The sequence below is a fragment of the Hippopotamus amphibius genome, chromosome 7, assembly GCF_030028045.1.
Source record: "Hippopotamus amphibius kiboko isolate mHipAmp2 chromosome 7, mHipAmp2.hap2, whole genome shotgun sequence".
Taxonomy (NCBI): Eukaryota; Metazoa; Chordata; class Mammalia; order Artiodactyla; family Hippopotamidae; genus Hippopotamus; species Hippopotamus amphibius.
In genome coordinates this window covers 10,465,756-10,481,685 of record NC_080192.1, presented here as the reverse complement: position 1 = coordinate 10,481,685, position 15,930 = coordinate 10,465,756, and the positions used below count along the sequence as shown (strand labels likewise).

General features: G+C 53.3%; 1 protein-coding gene across 1 annotated transcript in view; it reads left to right on the top strand.

Moving 5' to 3' along the window:
• Nucleotides 1-1,403: 1,403 nt before the first annotated feature.
• Nucleotides 1,404-15,930, top strand: part of TRIOBP (TRIO and F-actin binding protein) — a 57,628-nt gene continuing 43,101 nt past the window's right edge. Inside the window, exons 1-4 of the mRNA XM_057742177.1 lie at nucleotides 1,404-1,517; nucleotides 7,819-7,958; nucleotides 9,285-9,474; nucleotides 10,768-10,936. Coding sequence (XP_057598160.1) covers nucleotides 1,404-1,517; nucleotides 7,819-7,958; nucleotides 9,285-9,474; nucleotides 10,768-10,936 — 613 coding nt within the window. The remainder of the gene's footprint in view (nucleotides 1,518-7,818; nucleotides 7,959-9,284; nucleotides 9,475-10,767; nucleotides 10,937-15,930) is intronic.

Genomic DNA, 15,930 nt, shown 5'->3' with positions numbered 1-15,930 from the left:
CCGAGCCGAGGTTAGTACCGCGAGCGGAAAGGTTCGGAGGGAGGGGAGGCTAGTGGGGAAAGGTAGAGGGGTGAGGGACACGGGGAGGGACTGTCTGACTAGCTGGATGGAGAGAGGTCCAGGGGTCCATTCTCCGGGTGGGGCATGCATGTCCGCTGAAGGTTTTTCATTGTTGTATCCACACCTAAAGTGCATTTTAGAGAAGGATTCTGCCAATTGGTTGGGGGTGGGAGGAGGGAGCGGGAGCAGTGAGGGGCCCGTGTAATAGAGCACCCCACACCCGCCCCCAGGGGATTAAGCTGCGTTCCCCGTCTGAGGCGTTGCTCCTTTATGTGGCGGGATGGGGAAGGAACCGCCCAGGCTGGGCAAGACGGATGCGCCCCCCCCTCCACCTCTGGGAGCAGGGAGCAACTTGGGGAGATAACCCCCCGGGGAGGATTGGAGACCCCGGGGGCTACCCCAACCCCCACCGCGCCCTGCCACTTCCCCAGGTCTGATGGTAAAGGAGCCAGGAATCTTGTCCCTGGTTGCCCCAGGGGAGGACGTGAAATTCCCCAGGTCTCCACCAAGATTGACAACTAAGGCCAGATCCCTTGGGACACTTTGGAGGAAACTCGACAGGTATGAGCAAAGGTGCATGTGTGTTTGGGGATGTGATTTCTCTCACCTCACCCCCCCCCCTTGCTGGGGGTGAGAAGAGCATCTTCAAGTCACTCTTCTGACAGGGTTCCCCACCCTCCCGGGGCATGGGGTTGGAGCCCTCAGTGGCGCCCAGAGGGAGAGCCCTGTGCTATCACAACACCAGGGTTTCTCTTTGGCTGAGCTCTGCCAGACTTACTTTGTGAACAAGTTACGGAATCTCTGTGAGACTTAGTTGCCTCATCTGAAGTTGGCATTAATTTTATCTACAATGCAGGATAACTGTGAGGCAAGGGCACTCAAACTTTGGGGTGCATTGGGATCACCTAGGACTTGTATGAAATGCATTGTATAATTGCCTTGTAGAAGTGCCTCACCTCCAGGGATTCTGACCGGGTGGTGCAGGGAAGGAACTGGGAATATGCATTTTAGGAGCAGCTCCTCTGAGTCTAATGCAGGGTCCTCAAAATACACTTCGAGCAACACTGCGGTAATGACTACAAATCACATGTCAAGTGTTTGGCAGAGCGCCTGGTGCTTAGGAGGTGCTTAATGAGTGTTTGTTGAGTGAATAAATGAACAGAGGAAAGAATTGATGGATAACTTCATTTTCTTGGTCCTTGGCTGTCTGAGGGCAAGCTGGGGCTGGAGTCCAGGTGGGCTGCCAGCCAGTCAGCTGGTCTTCGTCTCCCCCCAGCCCTCCCCAATTCTTCCCAGGCCCCACCATTGGATTGCAGGAGCTGCCCCAGCCTGATTCACCTGATATGGAGTGGGTGGCTGGGAACGCCCCCTGTGAACACTTTGAGGATAATGTGCTTGCCCAGAGCTGCTGTCAAAACTGCTTCCACCCTGAGGAGGCCCACAGAGCAAGGCACCAGGTGGGCAGACTCTTCTGAGTGCTCAGGGTGGTTTGGGACAGGGAAGTCTGTGATGGGGGCACCTGGCTGGGCCACTAACTTGCGCTGAACTCAGACACTGACTTTCCTTGTGGTCAGAACCTCAGTTTTCCTAATCTCTACAATGAGGTGGTGGGACCATGTTAATGCTTCCCAAATGCCTGTCATTCTCCTCCGGCTCTTATGATTTTTTGCCAAGCCTCATATAACCTATTACTTACCGTGTTGTCCTTTAAATCAATACTCCTTTTTTTTTTTTTCACTTACTCTAAAACAAAACTTTACATCACCACCACAAATAGAAAACTAGAATCATATTCTTTATACAGAAGTTTCAAAGGAAAGAGAGAAAGAAAGCCAAACAAACAAACTAGAAATGTCATTAAAATCTAACTAGAGAGTATTGTTGGCTAAAGGCTCTGAGCCTGAGACTTCCCTGGCGGTCCCGTGGTTAAGACTCTGTGCTTCCACTGGCAGGGGCGCGGGTTTGATCCCTGGTGGGGGAACTAAGATCCCACATGTCATGCGGTGCGGCCAAAAATTTTTTTGAAACAGAGCTCTGAGCCTGAGTCCTGCTGTCCCTCTGTTAAAAAGGGAGATTGGTAGGCAATAAGCATTAAAGATACCGCATACCGGACTTCCTAAGGTGGTGCAGTGGTAAAGAATCCGCCTGCCAATGCAGGGGACACGGGTTCAAGCCCTGCCCTGGGAAGATTCCACATGCCACAGTGCAACTAAGCCCATGTGCCACAACTATTGAGGCTGTGCTCTAGAGCCCGTGAGCCACAACTACTGAGCCCATGTGCTGCAACTACTGAAGCCCACGCGCCTAGGGCCCGTGCTCCACAACAAGAGAAGCCACTACAATGAGGAGCCTGCACACCACAATGAAGAGTAGCCCCCGCTCTCAGCAACTAGAGAAAGCCCGTGTGCAGCAACGAAGACCCAGCACAGCCAATAAATAAATAAATACATAACACAAAACTATTAAAAAATTAAAAACAAAAAAAGATACCGCATACCCACTGGAGAATTTCTCCTGGAAGGAGTAAAAGAGGAGGCATTTTCTCACTCTGTGATGGATGAGGTTTTAGGCTAAGCCCTGGTCCTTGTAAACACAGAGCTATGAGGAGCACGGGACCATGACTCTCCAAGGGCACTCTAGCACCCTTGGCTCCATCATCCCCAGTGGGGCCTGAGGCTCCTCCTGAGCCTGGCAGTCATCTCCATGTAGGGCTCTAAGAGGTGGCCATTGTAAGGGAGTTGCTGTTCAGCTTTGGAGCCAGGCAGACCAGAGTTCAGTCCTAGGTTTGCCATTTACCTTCTGTATGACCTTGGGTCATTGACCTCTCTGGTTTCACTCTCCTAATGGGTAAAGTGGGGCAACAAGTCTTCTCTTCTCAGTCAGGGCATCTGGCCCTGCTTAGCCCAGGTCCCATGTGGCTAATTCAATACACATTTGTTTCCTTTCTTCCTCCTTCCTGACCAGAAAAATAAACCTGGGAGATTCTTTTCTATCTGTCCTGATACCTCCAAAAATAGCTCCCCTACCCTCCCCCCACCAAGTTCAGGGAGCAGATGTCTGAAAGCCCTGTGAGTCCATCTCCCATGCAAATGACCTTCTCCCAATGGGTAGGGAGATGGCAAGCGTGGAACAGGAGGAGAAACTTGGGTTTAGGCAGATCTGAGTTCTAGTCTCAGTCCCACCATTTCCCAGCTGAGACCTTGGGCCAGCTCATGAGTTCATATATTGAATAGGTGCTTAAAATGTGCCAGGCATTCTGCTAGATATCAGGAAAACAGTGATAAATAGAACAGACACAGTTCGTGGTTCATGGGCTTGTTGTCCAGTAAGAGAAACAGAGACTCAGAAAGTAATCATGCAAATATGATTTAATCATGGTCGTGATAAATGTTGTAAAAGAACAGCAGGTGACATGAGGGTGAATGATAGGAACTGGGGAATGTTTCTCCAGGGAAATGATATTTTAGCTGCTTGGTAAGGACTATGAGGGCATCGCCAGTGAAGTTGGGGGAGGAGGGGAGGAAGGGAACCGTATGTGCAAAGGCTCTGGGGCAGAAAGGAGAAGGCACTTTGGAAGACTGAGAGAAGCCAAGGATAGAGAATGGGGTGGGGGCTGGGTCTTCGGCCTTGTGGGGACTTGTGGACATGCTGGGGACTTTGGACTTTTCCCTGAAAGGCATGGGAGCCACTGAAGATTTTAAACAGGGGAGTGATGTGATCAGATTTGCATTTTCAAAAGTCACTCTGACTGCAGGACAGAGAATGGACAGCAGGGAGTGAGAGTGAACCAGGTGACCAATGAGGAAAAGGTGCAATTACTCATATCAGGGATGACGGAGATTTTTTTTTAATTACTTAATTAATTACATTTTGGCTGCGCTGGGTCTTCATTGCAGCTCGAGGGCTTCGCCTCTCTAGTTGCAGAGACCGGGCTTAGTTGCAGTACGTGTGATTTTAGTACTGCGACCAGGGATTGAACCTAGGCCCTCTGCATTGGGAGCGCAGAGTCTGAACCTCTGGATCACCAGGGAAGTCCCCGATGATGAAGATTTTCAGATGGAGACAAATGGACACATTTCAGAACTAACTGAATTGGAGAATCTAAAGGATTCGGGAACTGAGTAATGTGGAGGGGGTAGAACATGGCTGACTACTGAGTTACTTCCTGAGGCAGGGTTCTTAAGATAGGAGGTCTGTTTGGAGTTGTTTGGGTGGTGAGTGGGAGGTGCCTGGGGGACACATGGGAGGTGAGGGGAGTTTATTTAACATGAGGAGCTCGGGAGCCAGACCTCAGCGAGAGACAGAGGCTTTCAAGCCATCAGAATCTGGCACTGATGAAAGTCTTGCTCATGGATAAGCAGTTTCAAACACGTGGAGTCACAAAATCTGTGTGTTAAAAAAAGTATCCCCCAGGGCCCTCCCTGGTGGTCCAGCGGTTAAGACTCTGCACTTCCAACGCAGGGGATGCAGCTTCAATCCCTGGTTGTGGAACTAAGATCCCACATGCTGTGTGGTGTGGCAAAAAAAAAGAAAGAAAGAAAGAAAAAGAAAGAAAAGAAAGAAAGAAAAAAGAAGAAAGAAAGAAAAGAAAGAAAGAAAGAGAGAGAGAGAGAGAAAGAAAGAAAGAAAGGGAGAAAGGGAGAAAGAAAGAAAGAAAAAGCATCACTCAGCCTGGATGGAGCTGTGCATTTCCCAGCTGAATCCTTAATTATACTCAGGAGCAAACTCATCCCTGAGGGGCCTGATAAAGGTATCACCTGGGGTTAGAGGTAGTTCTGACATCTTCACCTATGTTAGAAAATGCAGAAATGGCCCCAGGTCCCAGAGCAACCCTAGGATCCTGGGCTCCAGATGCATCTCTGCTCTCTCTCAGCTGAATCTCCCTGGCTGGGAGGTGAGGGGAGGGCTTATCCCTGGAAATCACACAGCCTTGACCAGGTGATGGCCAGGTTGTGGCTGGAAGGGGGAGGGGTTAAGTGGGAGGGCCTTGCTGTAGGCCAGGCCCCATACATTTTCTTTTCTTTTTCTTTTTTTTTTAAACACACATATACATTTTACATTCAAGGTCCCTCAACTTCAGAAAAGGTGTTTATTTATTTTTAATTAATTAGTTAATTGGCTGCATTGGGTCTTCGCTGCTGTGCGTGGGCTTTCTCTAGTTGCCGTAAGGCGAGTGGGGGCTACTCTTCCTTGCCTTGTGTGGGCTTCTCAGTGTGGTGGCTTCCCTGATTGCAGAGCACAGGCTCTAGGTGCGTGGGCTTCAGTAGTTGTGTCATGTGAGCTCAATAGTTGTGGCTCACAGGCTCTAGAGCACAGGCTCAGTAGTTGTGGCGCACGGGCTTAGTTGCTCCTTGGCATGTGGGATCTTCCGGGATAAGGGATCCAACCCATGTCCCCTGCATCAGCAGGTGGATTCTCAACCACTGTGCCACCAGGGAAGACCCACACGTTCCTTTTCTCTTTTTTTTTTCTTTTTTTTAAAATTAATTAATTTATTTATTTATTGACTGTGTTGGGTCTTTGTTGCTGCACGTGGGCTTTCTCTAGTTGCAGCAAGCGGGGGCTGCTATTCGTTGCGGTGCGCAGGCTTCTCATTGCGGTCGCTTCTCTTGTTGTGGAGCACGGGCTCTAGGTGCACGGGCTTCATTAGTTGTGGCGCATGGGCTCAATAGTTGTGGCTCGCAGGCTCCAGAGCACAAGCTCAGTAGTTGTGGCGAACGGGCTTAGTTGCGCCGCGGCATGAGAGATCTTCCCCGACAAGGGCTCGAACCTGTGTCCCCTGCATTGGGAGACAGATTCTTAACCACTGCACCACCAGGGAAGCCCGCACACATTCCTTTTCAATGCATCTATTCTTAAGTGTGTTTAACATTTTATTGATTTAACACACAAAATTCTATTGAATGTTTTTACATTATTATATTTAATATGTATAGAGCAGGCAGTGTTCTAAGCCCTTTACACATATTAACTCATTTAATTCTCATAACATCCCTAGGAAGTGGGTCCATTAATCACCCCCGTTTTGTAGATGAGCAGACCAGGCTCAGAGAGGGAAACCACTAGGCTGAGGTCACCCAGCTGGGAAGTGAAGGTGCCAGGATTGGGACTGATGACTGTCTGAGGCCAGAGCCCGTGCTGACCCGCCAGACAGGAAATCAGAGCAGGGGACTAGCTGCTGGGCCTGCCCGTGTGGGTGGTGGGTAGTGAGGGGGCTGGAGGTGAGAGCAGGGAGGAGGTACCATGACAGGCTGGGGGTCCTACTGGACCCAGCTGGGCTGGGACCCCTTGAGGATGTCCAGTGAGCCTCTCCCTCCTCATTCAGGCGGCAAGTTCCCCAGGGCCGCCAAGGCGCCAGGCCAGGCTGCAGATCTGACACTTCCCTCTCCTGAGCGCTGATAAAGAATCTGGCTCCAGGGCAGGGGTGAAACGGAACCCAGATGGGCCTTCTCTGGCTTGGATGGCGCGGCAGACACCCCAGCCCCACTGCTTGGCACTACCCAGGTCCCAGAGTCACGACCTTCTGGGAACCCGGAGACTCTGTGCCCTCCCCGGGGCTGAGGCCAGGCTGTGGCCCCGCCCTGGTTCTGGGCTCCAGGGTCCCCGGGGAGCCCGTGCCCAGGCCCCTGCCCAGCCCCGCTCTCAGGTGAGCCATGAGGATCGGGTTCCTGCGGTTTCATGTCCTGCATTGTTCTTGGCTGGGCCCTGGCTTATGAAACAGTAATGAGGGGCCCCTGCTCCGGCAGCCGGCCCCTCTAAGGTTTCCACTGCCTCTGCCGCCGCCGCCACGGCCCAGAGTCGGGGCCTGGGAGGGCGGCAGCGTGGGGGCCGAAGCCGGAGCCCCCCGGGGACGAGGGTGCTGACAGCCGCCAGCCGCCACTGCGGGAGCCCGCCGCCCAGGTAACCCGAGAGGAGGCAGGGTGCAGGGTGCCGTGGCCGCTGTCCCCCCCATCGGGGGAGGGCCCTGCCACCCCGGGAGGTGGGGAGGGATGGGGGGGCCTTCCCGGAGGTGAGCAGCCGTTCCCCCCGGGTGAGCCCAACACTAGCCTTCACAGGTGTGGCCCTGCTCAGGGCAGGAGGGAGAGAGAAGCGGGCAGTCAGCTCAGGGGTCCCGCCCCCACCCTGGGGGGCCTTGACCTTCCAAGCTCTGGAGCCCCCTGGGCCTCCTTTAGGAGGGCACATCTCTCCTTTTCTCCAAGGTCTGCTTTCCCATCTCCTCCTCCCTCAGACTACCTCTTCCTCCCTGAGACATTTTCCTTCATTCTCCAGGCCAGCTTAATCCTCCCTCTCCCCCTCCCTCCTCATGCTTGTGTCCTGGCGGCGACAGAAGACCCTTTTGGGTCCTTTTGTGCACTTTACATCCTCATTCACATGCTTGTACATATGTGGCAACACACGTGCTTGCTTGTGTACACGAGTCAGGTGGGTATGTTAATGCTATGTTTATAAACGCATGTAAATAAACGTACACGTGCTTATGCAAACAGACGCATCCGCGTGCACATGCGCATACCTGCGCACACGCAGGAATTTACCCGAACACGTACCTGTGCACGTGCGCGTGCACATACCCTGTACCTCTGCCAGTCCTCGGCTTGGGTCCCAAGGGGCGCTTCCAGTCTGATGGACAGCTCTCCCTGAGACGTGGAGATCCCAGGAGGAGCTGTGTGGACACAGCCTGGTGAGGGGAGGGGCTGCGCAGGGGGAGGGGAGCCCCCACGTGGGCGAGGCGCTGCCTCCTCTCCAACTCTGTCTCAGGAGCCCGGGAGCCCTCCAAGTGCTGAGGCGCCCTACTGCGACCTGCCCTGCCGCCTGCCTGCCCCTGAGGACCCGCCCGGTGTCTCGACCTCCAGCTGCCGGTCTGTGGTGGGTTCGAGCCTTGGGCCAGGGCCCGAGAGGTGGGTAGAACCCTGGGGCCTGAGGAGGGGTTCCCGGGGTAGGATGCCCTCACCCATCCCACCCCACACCGCTTCATGATGGCAGCCTCTGTCTGTGATGGCTGCTGGCGTGGGTCACATGGTCACTTGGGGGTCACCCGGCCTGGGCACAGGCAGCAGTGGGCATGTCCCATTGGCCCCAGCTCAGGGGATGGAGCAGCCGCACACTGAGCCTGCAGTGGGCATGGCCCACAGCCCGCTCACATTTCCTGGTCCTCTTTGCACAGCTTTAAAAGATTAAACAGTCTCGGCACCCAGGGGCACTTGTTACCACCCACCTATCTGACCATGCACTGCTCTAGGCTCTGGGGTTCCCTCCACCCAGGGGCCTGAGTTGGACCAAAGTCCCTCTTTGGAGCCATGGTGCCTTGGGAGGGCATGGCTGAGGGTCTAGAAACCTGGGTTCCAGCTTCAGCTCCCTCCCTGATGGGCTGTAGGCGCTTGGGCAAGTTATTCCCTCTTTTTATACCTCCGTTTCCCTGTTTAAAAAAGGAGAGGGATTGAATTAAATCAGCATTGTTTTGGGAACATGTGTTCCTCACAGGTAGGCATTATTTAAAAAAAACAAAACAGCTCTGCCATCAAATACGTTTCAGAAAGTCTGGAATAAACAAATTTGAATATCTTTCTTGCAGGACTTGTCAGAGCCTTTAGTTTGCTAGCATGCATTGTGCCTTTGGGTGGGGAAGGTAGGAGAAATATGTAATATATCTCAAACTTATTTGACCGCAGACCTCTTTTAAGGGTCATCACTCATTTCTATCTCTTAGGCCAATCTGTGGGTCACTCTCTGGGGATACTGCCAGTTCTAACCAACTGGCTTCGTTAAAGCAGGGCTCTCTGTACAGCTCCATTCCTTGGCATCCAGACAGGTGGCCCTGTCGCTGCCCCTGGAGCCCTGCTACCTCTCAAAGCCCCCCATTAGCCAAGCATGATTCTGTCTTAATCTTACTGAGCTTGGGGTCCTTTCTTCTGCTCCAGTGACATGGTGAGGGTTCACAGTGCATCTTTGCCTTCTCCTAGCTCTGTGACCTTGGCCAGTCCCTTGACCTCTCTGAGCCCCAGTTTCTTCATCTGTAAAATGGGAATCATTACACTCACTTCAAAGGGAGGCAGTTGGAGCTAAACGAGGCAGCCCACGTGAAGGGCAGAGCACAGAGAGCCCTCGGTGTTACCTCCCTCCTCCACTCGAATGTGAGGTGTGTGTGCACCTGGGTGGTGGTGGGGTGTTACTCCTCATTCCCAGTACTCTGAGGGAGAAAGTCATGGGTCTGTCTCCTCTCCCAGGAGCCCATCAGCAGGGCTCCCTGCAGGGGGCCTCGCAGCCGCCCCCAGGAGCCAGGAACCCGAGGCAGCACCCTACTTGGAGGGCCTGACCTCCTCCCTGTGTGGCAGCGTCAACGAGAGCCCTGACTCTGGCACCAGCTCCAGCCCTGGCTGCGAAGCCCCTGATGATACCAGCGACGCGTCCTCCGTGGTGAGATGGGGGTCGGAAGCCAGGGCAAAAGCAGATGTCTGCGCCGGGCCAGTCCTGGGGACCCCACGCAAACCTCCAGACAGGGCTGAACCTCTCACACCAGGGAATGGAGCTGTGGTCCTCTGGAGCCTTAGCCACCATGTTGGGCCACCCCAGACCATGCACCTGGGAGGGCCGGGGGCTCTGTAGGGCCGGCCCAGAGGGGCTGATGGTCTGGCTGTGAAAAGATGGAGGCAGGCGTTTCACTTGATGGGGAGCTCCCAGTGAATCATCAAAGGGCTCCAGCTGCCAAAAACTCTCCAGCTGCCAAAAACTCTCAGTTCACAGAGGGCTGGGATGTTGGGTGTGGTATCCAGAGCAAGAGTGGAACTGGCCCCAGGCTCTGCTCCGGTCACATACCACTCAGCCCCATGAGCGGCCCTGGCATAGATCTCCAAGGGTCAGAGGAAAGGGAGCCAGCTGGGGGTCCTAGCAAGGGCTGGGGGAGAAGAGGAGGCTCAGGGGAACTGCTTGGGAATATTCAACCCTCAAAGGGCTGTCCCCGGAGGAGACAAGAGACGAGCTATCCACAAGACCCCAAGGGGAAGTGATAAGACTCAGAATAAAACAACCCAGCCCTGCAGGCATTGTCTCAGGAAGGCTCACCACCCCACTCTGAGGTAGAGACCTTTTTTTCTTTCTTTCTTTCTTTTTTTTTTTTTTAACTTGTGGTGCACGGGCCTAGTTGCTCTGCGGCATGTGGGATCTTCCTGGAGCAGGGCTTGAGCCCATGTCCCCTGCACTGGCGTGGATTCTTAACCACCGCACCACCTAGGAAGCCTAGAGGTAGAGACTTTTATGGCCCTGTTTTGGGGCAAGAAATCTGAGGCTCAGAGAAGGGAAGTGACTTGCATGAGGCCGCACATCTGGGAAGTGATAGGGCTAGACTTTGAACACACCTACTTCTCTCTGGACCCTGGGGTGTCTCAGGGGTGCGGGCTGCTATGCCAAGGCCCTCCTACCACATGGAGTCCAACTGCCCTGGGTTCAAGTCCCCTCCCATATAAACCATTTCCCAGTTGTTTGACTTTGGGCAAGTTCTTAGCACCAATGGACATACCTGCTGCACAGGGATGATTGAACATTTGTTGAGTTAACGCCTGCAAAGAGCCCAGTACAGTCCTGAGTATACAGCAGTGCTCTTTCAATGTCAATTCCTTTCCCTTCCATCTACCCATCTCACACTGACAGTGCAGGCCCTGGGCTCTCTCTTCTTGCTCCACAAACACGCTTTCTCCTCCCCTTCCCTGGCAGGACTGGGACGCTCTTGAGAGGCAAGAGGAGGCCCCCAGTGGGGACAAGTTCACCGTGATGATCCCATGGATGCTGCAGGAGGGGCCAAGGGCTGACAGTGCCCAAAGGGCTCCTCTTCTCCCCACCCGCTCCCCTGTGGGAGGAGACACTGCAGGCCAGAGAAAGGAGGGTGAGTACCTTCTGCCAGGCCAGGCTGGTCCCTGTGACCAAAGGTGTGGTGATAGCCAGGGGCCTAGGAACCAGATAGCCATTTCTCTGGCCGCGTGGGCTCCTGGATACATCTTACTTTGACAGCTTGAGCCTTAACAACAGTAACAGTTCCCATGTAATTATGGAGCAGACATAATGTGCCGTGCAATCTGCTTTAAACACATCATCTTGCAACTGGTGGGTCAGGATCTTCAGATTGCAAATGACAGAAATTGGCTGAGTAAAATTCTAGAGGAATGACTTCAGGCATGGCTGGATCCAGGTGTTCAAACAGCATCAGAAATCTGGTCTCTGCTCTGCTTTCGTCTGTGTTGGCTTCTTTCTCAGCAAGATCCTCCCCTGATGGTGGCATAATGAGCAGCAGCAGTATCAGGCCATATCCTAATTTTCAACTCCCACAGTAAGAGGGCACAACCTTCCCTATTGATGTAGCTAAAGTCCCAGGAAGGGTTCTCCCTGGGACCCAGCATGGGTCATGTGTCCAACCTGGAGATCAGGGATGGGATCAGCCTCCTGTGCAAACCTCATGGTCTGAGAGTGGGAGAGAGGAGATGGCCCAAAGGAAATCAAGGTATTGTTTGCAGAGAAAGACAAAAGGCTGCTGGTCAGGCCAAGCCCACAGATGCCCGTGACATCGGTCAGCGTCTTGCTGGTATGTGAACCCAGGATGCTGGGCCCCGAAGTTTGGGCCCTCCTCACCACTGTGCTGTGTTGCCTCCTGGTCTGTGTCTTCAGCATCATCAGGGTTTGGGGATGTGGGGTGGGGCGTCCATGTCCTAACCCCAGGGGGCAGTCTTGGCCTCCCACAGCTCCTGTAGCATTCAGTCATCAAACACATGAGCACTAACCAAGGTGCTGACAGGTCTAGGCCTGATGCTAGACACCTTGGGTGTTCAGGAGGAGTTAGACATGGTCCCTGTCCTGGAAAGCTCATCATCTAGTAAAGCACACAGATGGGAGATGATGGACAGCAGCCCAGGACAGAGGCAGAGCAGACACACTGTGCAGAGATGTGAGAAGGGCTGGGGGTGAGGGTGGGGGTGGGGGCGGGGATGAGGGCAGGGGAGAAAGAGCTTCATTCCAGCCAGGAAAGGACTCAGAGGAACACCTTTTGGACTTGGCACTCTAGCTGAGGTGACAGCTGGGTAAAGGCTTGGAGGTGTGAAAAGGGAGTATCCTGGTACGTACAGCTTCAGCAGAGATGGGGGTGTATAGTTGGGTGAGACCATGCAGGGCCTCAAGAGTCTAGCCAAGGAGTTTGGACTTTCTTCTGTAAGTAGTAGGGAGCCATGGAAGGTTTTTGAGAAGGGGAGTGATGTCATTGGTCCTGTGCCTTAAGAATTTCACTAGGGCAAGTGTGTGAAGGATGAACTGAAGCAGGGCAAGGCTGAGGGATGAGAAACCAGTTAAAGAGACTATTGCAGCCACTGTAGTGCTAACTGGTTCAAGGCACGAATCACCAGCTGATGCTAAATTCCTGGGTGAAGGGTTGTAGAGGAACAGGATATTCACACAGTCTCAAAGTATCACCCCTCAGATTACACATCGATTACACAGGGAAAAGGCACCCTTAGGATGGGAAGATCTGGCAGACACCACCTTAACCAAGTGGCCACTCAGCATCCCAGCGTCAGGCAAACTGGCCAGGTGCCCCCAAGTGGTGCATGGGGGAGGACGCGGCACCTTTTCTGAGTCCACGAGAATGGGAACTGATTTTTGGACAATTAGACAGGAGGCTGTGAGAGCAAGTTGCTAGTGGACAGGGAGGGCCTCTCTGGGAGGCGACATTGTAGCTGAGATCTAAGTTCAGAAACAGAAGGAAGAGCCAGTGCAGAGCCTTAGGGAGTGGGCAGAGGTGGCGGGTTCAAGGAGAGAAGAAAGATGGGTGATGGGGGCATGTGGAGCGTGGGGTGGGTGGAGGGGAGGCTGGCGTGGGGGGCCACCAGCAACCTGAGCCTCCCTCCAAACCTGTCCCTCCTTCAGTCTCTTCTATGGCACCACCCATCCGGAGGCTTGGGCCCAAATCTTATGTTATCCCGATTCCTTTTTCCTCACCCTTTGTATCCAGTCAGCAGCAGTTCTGGTCAGCACCTCCAAAACACACCCCAAATATGTCTCTTTTTGCCATCTGTACTGCTGCTCCCTGGCCAAACCAGGGGTTATTGCCAGAACCCCTGCAGGTCTCCTGTTTCTGCCAGGCCCCTTCAGTCCATTCTTCCCCCAGCAGCTGAGCCATCTTTTAAAAACAATCATCAGATCTTGTCAGCACCCCACCCCCACTGCCCTGCCCTATCAGGCCCTGGGGAGAGGGTGAGTGGGAAAAAGTGCCTCCCCAGGGTGCATGGCCTGATAGGTGGTGGGATTTTGTACTAGATATCTGCTTTCTTGCTCTTAAACACAGGGGCAGTGAGTTGGAGGGACCCGCACTGTGTGACCTGCTCGATCAAAGGCAGTCACCACTGTCCACCTGGTGGCAGGTTCCCAAATTGCAGCAGGAGCCAAGGCTGGGGAGGAATTAGCCAAGTCCGGGCTGCTGGGACTGCCCCGACATCCCCCTCAGGGCACCAGTTTGCAAACACACTCCGTGGGGCAGGCTGTGCTGAGCCCCGCGAGCTGAGCGGTAAAACACAGATGCCCTAGACATCTGTACAGCCTGCCATGTGTGCTCACTAAGGGGGCTGCAGGAGTGAAGTCAGATCCTGGGTGGGCCAGGCTCAGAGGGATGCTTGTGATGGGTGGGGAAGGGAAGAAACCAGGGCTGGGGGTGCTGACCCAGCTGTGAGCCACTAGGAGTGGCAGCACACACCGTCGCAGCCAGCACACACCGTCGCAGCCAGCACCCGTGCTCAGAGGGTGGGAAGACTCCAGCACGAGGCAGAACTCAGAGCTGGAAGGTGGCGGCATGATATTATTGCTAACTTATGGCGTGCTAGACACTCTTTAAAGCCCAGCAGACACAGTAGTAAACAAGAAGGCGAGGCCACTACCCACAGGGAGCTGGGAGGCAGGTGAGGGCGGGCAGAGCCTTGCTGGCCATGGGAAACGCCTGGATTTTATTCCAAGGGCAGATGGGAGCCCCTGAAGGTTTTGTTTGTTTTTACTTTTCTTTTTTAAATCTTTTAGATGAGTTGCAAAGATAGTACAGAGAGTTTCCATTATACCTCCCACCCGGATTCCCCCAACGTTGACTTCTTACATAACCATCGCACAATTATCAAAATAAAGAAATTAACATTGGTAACAATACTACTAACTAAACTACAGACTTTTAAAAAAATAATTAATTAATTTATTGGCTGTGTTGGGTCTTCATTACTGCATGCAGGCTCTCTCTAGTTGCGGTGAGCAGGGGCTAGTCTTCGTTGTGGTGCGTGGGTTTCTCGTTGAGGTGGCTTCTCTTTGCGAAGCACGGGCTCTAGGCGCATGGCCTTCGGTAGTTGTGGCACGTGGGCTCAATAGTTGTGGTTCACTGGCTCTAGAGCTCAGGCTCAGTAGTTGTGGTGCGTGGGCTTGCTTGCTCCGTGGCATGTGGGATCTTCCCGGACCAAGGCTCGAACCCGTGTCCCCTGCATTGGCAGGCGGATTCTTACCTACTGTGCCACCAGGGAAGCCCCCAGACTTTCTTTGGATTCACTGTTTTTCCACAAATGTCCCTTTTCTGTTACGGGATCCAATCCAGGGTCCCACACTGCGTTTAGTTACCATGTCTTTCAGTTTTCTCCCATTGGTGATAGCTCTTGGTCTCTCCTCGTAAGCAGGGGTGATCTAGCTAGGTTTGCTTTTGGAAAGCATCTTCCTGGATGGGTGATGACCTTGGGCCCAGAGTGCACATGTTGGGGGGCTGTTGCAACCTTTCAGGTGAGAAAGGAGGGTGGCTGAGAGCGGGGAGGTGGGAAGAGGTGGAGAGAGAAGCTGGCAGATTTGGAACGTCGTGGGGTATCAGGCCATAAGGCAATTTTTTTTTTCCCGGCCATACCACACCAGCTTGCGGGATTCTAGTTCCCCAACCAGGGATTGAACCCAGGCCCCGGCAGTGAAATTGCCAAGTCCCAACCACTGGACTGCTAGGGAATTCCCAACAACGCAGATTTTAAGTGCTGCTCTGTGCATGGTTCCAGTTCCTTGATGGGTGCTGTAAACTCAGACTTCAGTGACACCAGCTCAGAGAATTTAGAGGAGGCAGAGGTTTCAAAGCAGCTTGTGGGATCTCAGTTCCCCCACCAGGGACTAAATCCCGGGCCAAGGGAGTGAAAGCGCAGAATCCCAGCCACTAGGCCAACAGGGAGCTCCCCAGATAAGAGGTATTTTTTTTTTTAATGATTTATGTTTTTAATTTACTGTTTAAAAATTTTTTTTAATTTTTTTTTTGCCTGCGTTGGGTCTTTGTTGCTGCGCATATGGGCTTTCTCTAATTGTGGTGAGCGGGGCTACTCTTTGTTGCAGTGCGCAGGCTTCTCATTGCGGTGGCTTCTCTTGTTGCAGAGCACAGGCTCTAGGCCCGTGGACTCAGTAGTTGCAGCATGTGGGCTCAGTAGTTGTGGCTCGTGGGCTCTAGAGCCCAGGCTCAGTAGTTGTGGCGCATGGGCTTAGTTGCTCCGCAGCGTGTGGGATCTTCCTGGGGCAGGGCTCGAACCCGTGTCCCCTGCATTGGCAGGCTGATTCTTAACCACTGTGCCACCTAGGAAGTCCCTAGATCAGGGTTTCTTAAACTGTAACATGCATGCATATCAGCTGGGAAGCTTATTAAAATGTGGATTCTGATGCAGTGCGCCCAGGGTGGGACCTGAGATTCTGCATTTCTGGCAAAACCCCAGGTGAAGCCAATGCTGCTGGTTCACAAAAGGAACTTCTTAGAGCGATCATCATACACTCGTCTCACTAGACGAGGCGGGGAGTTTCTCGGAATCCAATTGCAGGAAGTAGAACAGAAATGGAAAGTTGTTGGTAGCTGCT